This window comes from Martes martes, assembly GCF_963455335.1.
Source record: "Martes martes genome assembly, chromosome: X".
NCBI lineage: Eukaryota > Metazoa > Chordata > Mammalia > Carnivora > Mustelidae > Martes > Martes martes.
The window spans coordinates 84,266,711-84,279,604 of record NC_137897.1 but is presented as its reverse complement, the minus strand read 5'-3'; the positions used below and the strand labels follow the sequence as shown (position 1 = coordinate 84,279,604).

Sequence of the window (12,894 nt, the reverse complement as noted above, 5' to 3'; positions counted from 1 at the left end):
CTGTATCCTGTTCTTTACCTCACAACTCTCTTTTGTCAATCTTCTACATGTCTTTAATTATTCTCTATCAATTGATTACACTCATATTTCCCTCTCTAGCTCAGCTTTCTATGATGAGATCCAGTGTGTCAAATTGTCCTGAGTATTGCCACTTGTATGTTCTACAGGCTTTATGAGTTCACCATGTCTAATGGAATGCATTATATTTTCACCACCTTCCTCCAGTGTTCTCTATCTCAGAGACTTGTATCATTTTCCAACCAGTTGCCTAGGTCTGAAAAGCTCAGAATCATCCGGGGGTCCTTTTTCTCCCTACCTTCTCCATCCTGTCAGTCACCAAGCTATTGTCGGTTCTACTTTCTTAATCTCCTTGGTATTTTCTAATCTTGGTAGAATTCCTCCCCATTCTTCTACATCTTCATGACCCCTCTCTTGGTCTGTCATCATTTCCAATATGGAATTACTACAACAGCTTTGAACCTGGAAGTCCCCAGTCTTAACCCCTTTCCAGCCTATTCATCACACTGCTATTTGAACAATCTTCTAAAAATGGAAATCTGATTATGCCATTTCTCTGCCTAAAATTATTGTCTACAGGATTAAATCTAAAAACCTGTGAATGGCATATAAGACTCCTGGTGACCTGGCTCTTGCCTTAGCTGCCATCATAGATTTGAACAAAACAAATGCCTTGGAATTCTGAGTATCTAACATATCCTCTTCTTTAAAAATAATTTTTAGGGGTGCCTGGTCTGGGTGGTTCTGTTGGTTGTGTCTGACTTTGGCTCAAGTCATGATCTCAGGGTCCTGGGATCGAGCCCTGAGACCAGCTCCCTGCTCACTGGGGTATCTGCTTGTCCTTCTCCCTCTGCCCTTGCCCCCACTTGTGTCCTCTCTGTTTCTTTCACAAATAAATAAATAAAATCTTTTAAAAAAATAAAAACTTCTCTAAAAAAAAAACCTTTGTGTCTTACTATATGCTCTTCCTTCTGCCCGGAAGGTGCTTAGCACCATCACCCTCATAACCCCATTAACCTGGCTAACCTTTCTTTCAGTACTCAAGTTGGAGAGAATGTCTCTTCTCTCTCCTCACCTCCCCCTGAAATCGGAGTTTGGGTGATCCTCTCTATCCTCCTCTGCTGATCTACTTAAAATCATACTATTTTTTAAAATTCTGCATTGCCATTATGGGTTTATATCTGTGTCTCTCTGCAAGAGGCATTAGGGTGGAGAAAAATGAGCACATTTTTAAACTATAGAAGTGATAATGATAATAATATCACTAATATAACGCTAACAACACGTGCTTGCTGTATGTTTATCTACATAATCCTCACAATGTTGTGAAGTGGGTAGCTGTTGCCCACGTTGAATCAACAGGACTCGGTAATAGATTGAATGTGGGGGCAGAGATGAAGGAAGAGCGTCAGCTGACTAGCAGGTTTCTGCCTGGCGCAAGGGGCTGAACGGTGGGTGGAGGTGCCATCTATTGAGACAAGGAGTACAGACAGTGTGGGAAGGAGAGGCGTTTTTGGTCAGGGTGGTTTGGGAACTGCCATTCCTTTGCCATTCTTTTATAATCAGTCTTTCCAGAAGCTTCAGGAATAAGACAAGTAATGAACTTCTCCTTCCTATTGACAGGCATTTGGAAACACAAGGGTCCGTCTCAGGAAAGCAGACTAACCTTCAGACATTTCATCACTAGCTTGCTGGAAGCAGGAGGGCTATGTTTTGGGGACCATGGCCTTTTTCTCACCTTATGCTCTGGTGTGCGGCTCCCAGAAGACAGCGAAAACACCATGGCCTTGCAACCTTCAAGCTCCTATGGTGCCTCCTGGCCCTCGCGTGCATCCCACAGTGGGTGTGGGCGCCCCTTTACAATATAGGGGTAGTGGGCCCTTGGACTTGTGACCCCTTGTTCTCAAAAGCTCTGCCTGAGGTTGCTGCTGGCTTAGCCATTGAGCGCATCAACAGGGACCCATCGTTTGACGCGGGTTGCTCTTTTGAATATGTGATTCTCAATGAAGACTGCCAGACCGCCAGGGCCCTTTCCAGTTTCATTGTTCACCACCAGATGGCCTCGGGATTTATCGGCCCTGTCAACCCCGGCAACTGCGAGGCCGCCTCGCTCCTGGGAAACAGTCGGAACAAAGGGCTTTTCTCTTGGGCTTGTGTGAATTACGAATTAGACAATAAAATCAGCCACCCAACCTTTTCTCGGACACTCCCTTCTCCAGTCCAGGTGCTGGTAACTGTCAGGAGGTACTTCCAGTGCGCTCACGCCAGAGTCATTTCCTAGATGAAGACATTTGAGTGCACACCGCCAATCGATTACCAAGCGCTCTGCAGAGCCGTGGCCTACCGGTAGGGGTCGTCCTGAGCTCAGGACAAGACCGCCGGAGCTTTCCGACGGCGCTCCTGCGGATTTGTCAGGCTGATAGAATTCTCAGTGAGTGCTTTCTCCCCGCTGAGGTTTAAACGTGGCTTGGGGGGGGGGGGGGGCGGTGGCGGGGAATAGGACAATTTCCAAAAGGTTTTTTACCCTCGCACCCTAGGAGAGCACATCAGGCATCTGCCCTCTTGCACTCACACTCAGGCTCCAAGACTGTTCAGCTTCAAGGGAGCCTGTTTGATGAACGAAATAAAGGTACAAAGAACTCGGTGGTTAAAAATGCCATTGGGGTCTTTTATCCATTTCGAGTTTATCTTTGTGTACGGTGTAAGAGAATGGTCAAGTTTCATTCTTCTACATATAGCTGTCCAGTTTTCCCAGCACCATTTATTGAAGAGACTGTCTTTTTTCCACTGGATATTTTTTCCTGTTTTGTCAAAGATTATTTGACCATAGAGTTGAGGGTCCATATCTGGGCTCTCTACTCTGTTCCACTGGTCCATGTGTCTGTTTTTATGCCAGTACCATGCTGTCTTGGTGATCACAGCTTTGTAGTAAAGCTTGAAATCAGGTAACGTGATGCCACTAGTTTTATTTTTGTTTTTCAACATTTCCTTAGCAATTCGGGGTCTCTTCTGATTCCATACAAATTTTAGTATTATTTGCTCCAGCTCTTTGAAAAATACTGGTGGAATTTTGATCGGAATGGCATTAAAAGTATAGATTGCTCTGGGCAGTATAGACATTTTAACGATGTTTATTCTTCCGATCCAAGAGCATGGAATGGTCTTCCATCTTTTTGTGTCTTCTTCAATTTCTTTTAGGAGTGTTCTGTAGTTCCTCGAGTACAGATCTTTAACCTCTTTGGTTAGGTTTATTCTGAGGTATCTTATGGTTTTTGGTGCTATAGTAAATGGAATCGATTCTCTAATTTGCCTTTCTGTATTTTCATTGTTAGTGTATAAGAAAGCCACTGATTTCTGGACATTGACTTTGTATCCTGCTACATTACTGAATTGCTGTATGAGTTCTAGTAGTTTGGGGGTGGAGTCTTTCGGGTTTTCCATATAAAGAATCATGTCATCTGCGAAGAGAGAGAGTTTGACTTCTTCCTTGCCAATTTGGATACCTTTTATTTCTCTTTGTTGTCTGATTGCTGTTGCTAGGACTTCTAACGTGAGACAGGAATCCATCAGAATCCTCGAGGAGAACATAGGGAGTAACCTCTTTGATATCAGCCACAGCAACTTCTTTCAAGATATGTCTCCAAAGGCAAAGGAAACAAAGGCAAAGATGAACTTTTGGGACTTCATCAAGATCAAAAGCTTCTGCATAGCAAAAGAAACAGTCATCAAAACAAAGAGGCAACCCACGGAATGGGAGAAGATATTTGCAAATGACAGTACAGATAAAAGGTTGATATCCAGGATCTATAAAGAACTCCTCAAACTCAACACACACAAAACAGATAATCATATTAAAAAATGGGCAGAAGATATGAACAGACACTTCTCCAATGAAGACATACAAATGGCTACCAGACACATGAAAAATTGTTCATCATCACTAGCCATCAGGGAGATTCAAATCAAAACCACATTGAGATACCACCTTACACCAGTTAGAATGGCCAAAATTAGCAAGACAGGAAACAACGTGTGTTGGAGAGGATGTGGAGAAAGGGGAACCCTCTTACACTGTTGGTGGGAATGCAAACTGGTGCAGCCACTTTGGAGAACAGTGTGGAGATTCCTCAGGAAATTAAAAATAGATCTTCCCTATGACCCTGCAATTGCACTGCTGGGTATTTACCTCAAAGATACAGATGTAGTGAAAAGAAGGGCCATCTGTACCCCAATGTTTATAGCAGCAATGGCCACGGTCGCCAAACTGTGGAAAGAACCAAGATGCCCTTCAACGGATGAATGGATAAGGAAGATGTGGTCCATATACACTATGGAGTATTATGCCTCTATCAGAAAGGACGAATACCCAACTTTTGTAGCAACATGGACAGGACTGGAAGAGATTATGCTGAGTGAAATAAGTCAAACAGAGAGAGTCAAGTATCATATGGTTTCACTTATTGGTGGAGCATAACAAATAATATAGAGGATAAGGGTAGATGGAGAGGAGAAGGGAGTTGAGGGAAATTGGAAGGGGAGGTGAACCATGAGAGACTATGGACTCTGAAAAACAACCTGAGGGTTTTGAAGGGGCGGGGTGGGAGGGTGGGGGAACCAGGTGGTGGGTATTAGGGAGGGCACAGATTGCATGGAGCACTGGGTGTGGTGAAAAAACAATGAATACTGTTACGCTGAAAATAAATAAAAAATTTAATTTAAAAAAATGCCATTGGGTCCCAGTGCCTACTCTCAGCATCAAGAGCAACGGGAGCCACACACCTTCCACACCTGTAGGACCCCAGTAGTTTGAGATCAGCCAAAGAGGGGTGCTTTTGTGGCTCTGTTTTGGCCCATTCTTGTCATCTGCTTCATCACCTTTCACTTGAAACCTGTCTTCTCTGGACTCCACAATATATACTTACCTTCTGTCCTCTGCACTCACCTCCCTTGCCCCCCCAAAACAGGGCTTATCTTTTTATGTGCCATTCCCAGGGACCTAGCTGATAAATAAAAGTGTATTAAAATGAGGAGTCAGCCCAGATTTTAACCTTTCCCCTTCCAAGAGAAGGTTGATGTTGAAGGTGATTCTTGCAGAGACCATGGACAAAGCCTGAAGCAAAGAGCAGACCCCAGCAAAGATACTGTCACCAGACCTAGCTGAGGTTGTTTAGGGGAAGAAGAGCCCTTCCTGGTCCTCTGGAATCCAGTGTCTCTTACTTACTTTTATTGCAGGCCCTTGTGGCACTTGCTTTTGATATTTTCTATTCCAGTTTTTTTAAAACTAGATTTTTTTTTTCCTGGAAAGTGTCAGTGATTTGTTGGAACATGGCTTATTTTGCTATTGCAGGCCACTCCACTGCTTGAAAACGAGCGGAGGGCTCAGAAACTACTTGTCAAATTGACGACTGCTAGGATTAGTCCTGGTCCCAGTTATTTCCTTAAGATAACAATGGGTTTGTTAGAGAATGGTCGGGTTTAGCCTGGCTGATAAACAGAAGCCCATTATAAGTTTCAAGTGTCACCGGTATTTGGACCTTCATTATGATCATTATGGGAAAATGAGGGCAAGAAGTTTTAGTTCCTGGAACTACAGTTGTCTGCTTCCAGCTCTGTTCTACAAGATCCTATAATGTTAAGAAATCAGTGTGGCTTTGATTACTTCATATCATTACTTGATATCATTACTTGATACTTTCAAAGCAGAGCACAGAATTATTTTGAAAGATATAAAACCATTTCCAGGGAGGAGTCATGAAACAGAAACAGGCTCACAGATTTAGTATAACTTTAGAATATGTTACAAATCTTCAAGAAGTCCAGTGTCTCCTGCAAGCTTACATTCCATGAGAGTTTCGCATCCAGCCCATTCTAAATAGTATACTCTTTGAAATGACAATTTGACCTCTACCATGAAATGTTAAATAAATCCAGGCCCTGAAACTCTTTGGGCTGAGAGAAGTTAGGATTGAGTGCTCACCACCCACACGTCCTTTGAGGCAGAGAGATAGCAAATGTATGTATTATGGCGCTACTCTTTGAGATTCATTCCTGTAGGTCGATGGTTCTCACTCTGCACACTAGAATTACGTGGATATCTTTTCTAAACAATTGGTGCCAGAACGCTACATCCAGAGGTTTTGGTGGTCTGCAATGAGGCCCCAGCAGAAGCATTTTCAATAGCCTCCCAGGCGCATGTAAAATGTAGCCAGGGTTAAGAACCACTGCTTTTGGGGCACCTGGGTGGCTCAGTCGGTTAGGTGTTTGCCTTCGGTTCTGGTCATAATCTCAGGGTCCGGGGATCAAGCCCCACATCTGGCTCTCCGCTCAGCCTTGAGTCCACAACCTCTCCCTCTGTGATCTCTCTTGCTTTCCCTCTCTCTCGAATGAATAAATAAAATCTAAAAAAAAAAAAAAAAAAACAAGAACCACTGCTTTAAGTTAATGAAAATGCAAATAAATGTTCTTTACTTTAAGTTGCTTTAATATAACGTTGTTTAATCAGACTGTTTTCTTCATAACAGTATGCAGCAGCCTGTTACAGGAATGGACATTTTAAGATTGGGGAGGGGGAAGCCTAGGGAGGAAGTTCTGTGGTTATGGAGCAGAGGCCGACCCTGGATAGGGAGAACAGCAAGGGGAAGTGAAGTAGGGACTCAGAAAGGGAGAGAAAAGGCAGCAAAGACAAAGCTCGGCCCTGCAGGATTTTGCTTCTTGTTTCGGACAATACACAGACTCAGATGGGGCAGGTCCGGAACTCTGTGACAGGAGTCAGAATGTGGGTGGGGCTGGGGAGCAGGGAAACTGAGCTATCAGATGGGCTGCGGCCTGAGTATGACCTCTGACAGTATGGAGAATCCAAAGGTGTGTAGTACTCACATTTGGTACAGCCATTTGGTGGCATCTGAGGGCGCGACAAAGCCGTGAGTGAGGTGTGATGCTAGGAGTCACGGAAGGGGAGTGAGTCAAAGTAAGATAGGCTTGTTGTCGGGTGAGAGCTGTGCCCCAGCCAGTAGAAGCCTGAGAAGCAGGATCGGGAGTATGAACATAAATAGACTACCAGGACTTGAACCAAGCAGCCTGGGGTACAGGGCCCATTTCTGGTCCCATCAGAAAGTGAGAGATCCGGTGAGAAACTGAGCCAGAGGCCAATGAGTATGGACTGGGGCAACAGGGCCATGAGGAAGGTTACAACAAATGAAGCACAGCATATACCAGATCAAATCTCTGGCTGATTTTTCTAGTCCCTCTTACCTGGTGGGACCGAAACTGCTGAAGTATTCCTAGCTGTTATCTATCTTGATGGAAAAGGCACTAAGCTTTTGGTGGGAGCTCCTCTGAGCCTTGCCTTCCTTATTCCACTGGATATGAGGCTCTTCCTTACACAGTGGGTCCCCACCCGAACCTTCACAGAAGGACATTTTGTGATGTACAAAATACAGTGGAAATGGATCCTGTCCTTTGGAGAGGCCCAGCAATATCGGGCAGTAATAAAAATGGGCAAAAGATGGGTTTGGTCCAATCTGCTCACAATAACAGTGATTCCAGACCCACGTGGTGGTGGTAGTGAGGAACAGTGGCAGGGAGGCAGGGAAGAGAAAGGGAGTCTACCGCGGACTGGTGTGTGGCTTCTCATTTCTGTAAATTTAGGTTTCCAATTAAGAAGTATCACTGTCACCTCGCTGGAGTCAGAAGAAACATCTTTCTCAGAAAGGGGTCTAAATGGTGCTTACACAATACTGAGACAGTGCTAACATTTAACAGTAAAGATGATAATAACAATGATAATGGCCGTGGGCTCTTTGGAGGGGAAACAGCAGGGGGGTTGTTAGATGCTGCCTTTAGAGACAATGAATGCAACCATAATACCACTTTATATGTGAACAGCTCTCTACAGTTTACAAGGTATTTGCATATACTTAATCTCATTTAATCCTCAGGATTACCCAGAAGATAGGTATTTCCTTTCAAGTTTTATAACACCTGTGAGTCTCACATCACAAGTAGGTAGGTATAGGTCTTATTCACAACAAACAATGTGGTGAGTGAAATCTCAGAGAAGGGGGGATTCGGCGTCTCCCAGATGCTCGGCTCATTTCCTTGAAGCTTCAGAAGCAATTACCAATAATCTTTGTTTCTGACCAAGTCAGATAGGGAAGATAGGAATCGAAGACAACGGACTGCAATTTACAGTCAGGGCTGCTGTGCCTACTTATGGGAGGTTGTGTCCTGCACCAGGGGATCTAGCTGAGTGGGCAGGAGGGCTGAAATCCAGTTCATTCTCTACTTAAACCATGAGCTCTGGTAGAACTTTTGATTCCTTGGCATAAAAGAACATCCATTCACCAGGCAAAACACCTGTTGGATTGCAATTACCCAGAAGAGGTTTTTTTTTCCTGTTGTTCTGTTTTGTTTTGTTGCCAATTCTCACAAAGGCTAGCAGGAGGCCCCACTGAAAAGCTCTTTGGAGAACTTTTCAAATGGCTATTTCAAACCCTCCTCTCCTCACCTTTTTCCTATCAATGCTTGGCTGATTGTGAAATCCTTTCCATTTGGACTAACCAGGTTGTTGAACCATTGGGGATGCCTTTAAATTCTTTCAAATCGGGACCTCTTCATTACAATAGGATATTTAGAAAATAGGACACAGAATGGTCTTCTCTTGTTTGTCCAAAATTGAAAACCTTATTACTATGTTATTGCCGGCTAACCTCTTCCCATCTATTGAAGATTACTGTACATTAAAAAAAAAAAAACAAAGAAATAATAGCAACTTTGGTAATAGCTAATATTTCCTGAGGGTTTATTGTGTGCTAGTCATTTCATTTTGCAAGGGTTTTTTTTTTAAGATTTTATTTATTTATTTATTTGACAGACAGAGATCACATGTAGGCAGAGAGGCAGGCAGAGAGAGAGGAGGAAGCAGGCTCCCTGCTGAGCAGAGAGCCTGATGCCGGGCTTGATCCCAGGACCCTGAGATCATGACCTGAGCTGAAGGCAGAGGCTTTAACCCACTGAGCCACCCAGGGGCCCCTTGCAAGGGTTTTGTACAGACCATCTCATTCAGTTCTTGCAACATCCCTAAGTAATAAGGTTAATTATTATTTAACACACTTTATGGATAAGATTTCAGAGGCCAAAAGACATTAAATAACTTGCCAAATGTCACACGGCTTGTGAATGGGAAAGCCAGGCTATGTACTCAGGTTGTTCTAAAATAGTGCCTCTCAAACCTTGGTGTTTACCAGGATCCCCTGGAGGGCTTGTTAAAACACAGATTTCGGGGTTCCCTCTCCACAGTTTCTGGTTCAGGAAGAGAAAGAAAGGCTGGGGAAGGGCCCCAGAATTTGCATTTTTAACCAGTTCATAGTGGTGCCCATGCTGCTGGTCCAGGGATCACTCTTTGAGAACCACTAGTCTGATGAAAGACTTACACTCTACTGCCTCCCGTCTACCTGAGGTATGTCCCCAAAGCATACTCACTTGAGACCATGTGTGCCATGTAGGTTGTATAATTCAGTTCTTCCATTTTTCTTTCTTAATTGTTGGGCCCACTGATGAAATTCTTTTAAGTGCCTCAAGGTAGCCAGCATTGGCCTTATTTTCCTGTAGTCATAACAACAGTGATATTGATAATACCGTGGCTAAGAGCCTTTGTGTTGATAGGGCATTTTGTATAGGATTTGGTATGGATAAGCCTAAGTAAAGGTAAATGGTGAAAGACAACCTGCTGTCATGAATGGGTCTGATATCAGCAATGATAAAATTATTGGAGACCCAGCACACAAGGAAGTTTCTATAGAAGTATCCAGCATTTAAGCTTTCAACATTTAAGAGGCCTTATCTGGATAGCAGTTTTTAAGAAGTTGAAGAAAACATATGTTGCAAAGCGTGGAGAAATATTAAAAATTTATCTCAAGCTGGGCCGCGATGTGAAAGCAATAAATGCACTTGGAATACCAGTTATATTGGGTATAAGAAAACATGACCTGGTGTAGGTAGAATGGCCATTAAATGTAATGTGTGTCTGACATCATGCTGAGCTACTTGTAGGGTTCAACATGGGTGGCAGGTAAATAGGTGGTGGTCTCTGGACTTAAAGCCAAAAATGTGTGTGTCCAGGGTGGCAGGGGAGGGGGGGTGTCCTTAGCTGATAGAAACAGTCACACATTGCCCAGTGCCCTGTTCTTAAATTGTGCTCTGAAGGCCACCTGCACCCAGTCAAAGTGGGGGGTGGAGCTGGGAAGCAGGCTGATTCCAGAGCCTCCCATCATCTTCTTATGCATCCATTTTATAGACTGCGTGGAAGAAAGCTGACAGGAAGAGGGTCGGGTGTACTTCTTTCACAGTGTGGTCAGATGGTTGAAACCCTGGGGGAATGTGAGACTTGGGATAAATCACAGAGCATGCCCCCCTTCCTCTGGCTTGTGTACTCCCCCCCCCAACATTTGTTAAAACGAAATAGATTAAAATGTATAGTGATGTGATATATATATATATATATATATATATATATATATATATATCTCAGTGATAGGGGACATTGCAGAATGGTTAAAATGAAGATGAAGAACACTAGAATGGGGAGGGGGGTGCTTTCTGGGCTTGGGAGCAATACTGTCGGCTCACCGTATGAATACATCTCCTAAGGACTAAGGACTTAAGTGTGAGACTGGGCCCGTTTTCCTCCACTAAGGACTCTATAGCCAGTAATCTGTAAAAAATAAAAAAGTGAACTTTGCCTTCTGAGAAACACAGTTCCTCCATCTGAAGGAACTATCAGACAGAATATTTCAATAGAAGATGAAAAGTAGGAGTAGAGTGACTTAGTAATGAACTTCTCCTGGAGTTTCATGATGTTTCTTGCTGCTAGTGTTGAGGGTGAAAGAGAAGGTCCTGGAGAGCCTGCCCTAGTGGGTACCACAGTATGAAGACATAGTTGCTGGATGTTTTGAGTGGGGCTCAGGAAGCACAGAGAAAGTGCTAGTATAATATCATGGTGAGCTGGGATCTCAGCAAGATGTATCTCCTGATCCTTGTTTTGGCTATAGAGTGGCTGACTGTTAACCATCAGGATGGAAACTTACAAATTAGTATTATTCAGTGATCACCCGTTGACCCAGGCCTTGTTGAGGATTTAAGGTTTCTGTCCACTAATCCTTGCCTGATGACAACTTACAGGTAAAATCCCATTTTAATGAATGTAATTTTGAGATAATAAAGCTATTTAGTAAAATCATCATGTAGAACAGATGCATTCACAAATCCCTGTTCACAAAGCACTCAATCTATTAAATTAAGATGCTGTTGTTTGAATTCAGTATTTATGCTTTCTATTTCAGTCATGTTCAATGGCAAGATCTTGCCATGTAAAAAATGGAGGAGACTGAGATCATACCCTCTCCAAGGCTTTGTTTTCTCATCTGTAAAATAATGAGGGGAATGAAAGGAACTAGTAGGTCTCAAAGAGTCTTTCCAGTTATAAAAATTCTGACTCTTTGTCTAAGATATCCTTAGTGTGGGCCCATGAAAGAAAAATTACAAGGAGAGATTAAGGTTGAGAGTAAGGTCTTGAGCATAATTAATGACACTAAGTATCAAGGACAAGTATGGTAGAATTTACCTGCCCAGTAAATATCACTTCAACTTGTTCCTCCATACTAACAATCCAGATATGCCCATGCCTTACATCTCTAGGAACCCGCAAAAGATACCCAAGTGTACGACTTCTGATTTTTCAGGCATTCGTTTAAACAATGTTCATTGGGTGCATAAGATGTACAGGGATACAGAGATAAATAAGACATAGTCCTTGACCAGTCATTGGGTACATGCTGATGCTGAGGAAGGGGTGTAACGTGATAATGATTGTTGAATAGCTGGCTCGTCAGGGGAAGATTGCCCTGATTTATAATGTTTGACGATTTTCATAGAGTGATTTCCATAATCACTCCCACCATGCCCAATTTCAAGCTACCAGTCTGACACTGTCTGGTGCACAGAATCCCTGAAAATTTAACCACAGACTCTTCTGAACTAGTACCAGCCAGCTCCAACACACCTCTGAGGGGATGTGACCTTCTGAGAGGTGGCTTTCCTCAGCTGAGGGCAATTCTCTGAGAGGTATTAGCTATCATCTCCTGACATGGCCCCACCCCCAGCAGCTAGGAGAACAAGTGTGTCAGTCGTGAAGGGTGCAGATGGGTGGTACACCACAGCACCCACTACACAGAGTGTATGTTAAAGTATTTGCTGTATTTCAACAAACACAATTCCATTTAACGTTCCACCTAGTAAAGTAATTTTAATATTCCTTGAAATATAGTAAATAAAATTTAATCTCTGTTGGGTAATCTTGGTCAAATCACCTAATCTCTGTTTTTGTTGAAGAAAGATGCCAATACTGACTTGCTTGCTAAGGATCCTGGTGGACAAACTGGCCAACTACCTGAAACAGCTGACTTAACTCATTTCTCCCCCTCAGTGGACCTGTTACTGGACTAATTGGACCAACTGATTCATGTTTAATGGTGCAACCAAATTTAGAGAGTTACATGTCTTTGATTCTAGTTTTTCCTTCTAAATCCAGCTTTTGCCTTGTCAAACCTCTCTGGCACCCCATTTTCCCATTATGCAATGTGTAATTATGAACAAAGGAGTCTGAATTCCTCAAGTGGCTCATGAACTAGCTCCAAAGATATCCCAGAGTATTAGAAGGAAGATTTAAGGATCAGAATACATGGAGAACCTTTTAGGGCAATTATATTGAAGGAACTAATGGTCATTTGAAAACTGAAAGTTACACTGTGTGTGCGTGTGTGATTTAAATCATCATCATAACTTGCTAGTTACACCTTAAAAAACTGAAATTATCAGCTC

The 12,894-nt window shown here is 43.0% G+C and overlaps 1 protein-coding gene across 1 annotated transcript in view; it reads left to right on the top strand.

Moving 5' to 3' along the window:
* Positions 1 to 1,759: 1,759 nt before the first annotated feature.
* The window catches only part of GUCY2F (guanylate cyclase 2F, retinal), a gene marked incomplete at both ends in the record, with an annotated part of 96,479 nt that continues 85,344 nt past the window's right edge, over positions 1,760 to 12,894 (top strand). The window contains 3 exon segments of the mRNA XM_080795565.1: positions 1,760 to 2,294; positions 2,297 to 2,310; positions 2,314 to 2,449. Of these exon segments, the coding sequence (XP_080651691.1) occupies positions 1,760 to 2,294; positions 2,297 to 2,310; positions 2,314 to 2,449 (685 nt within the window).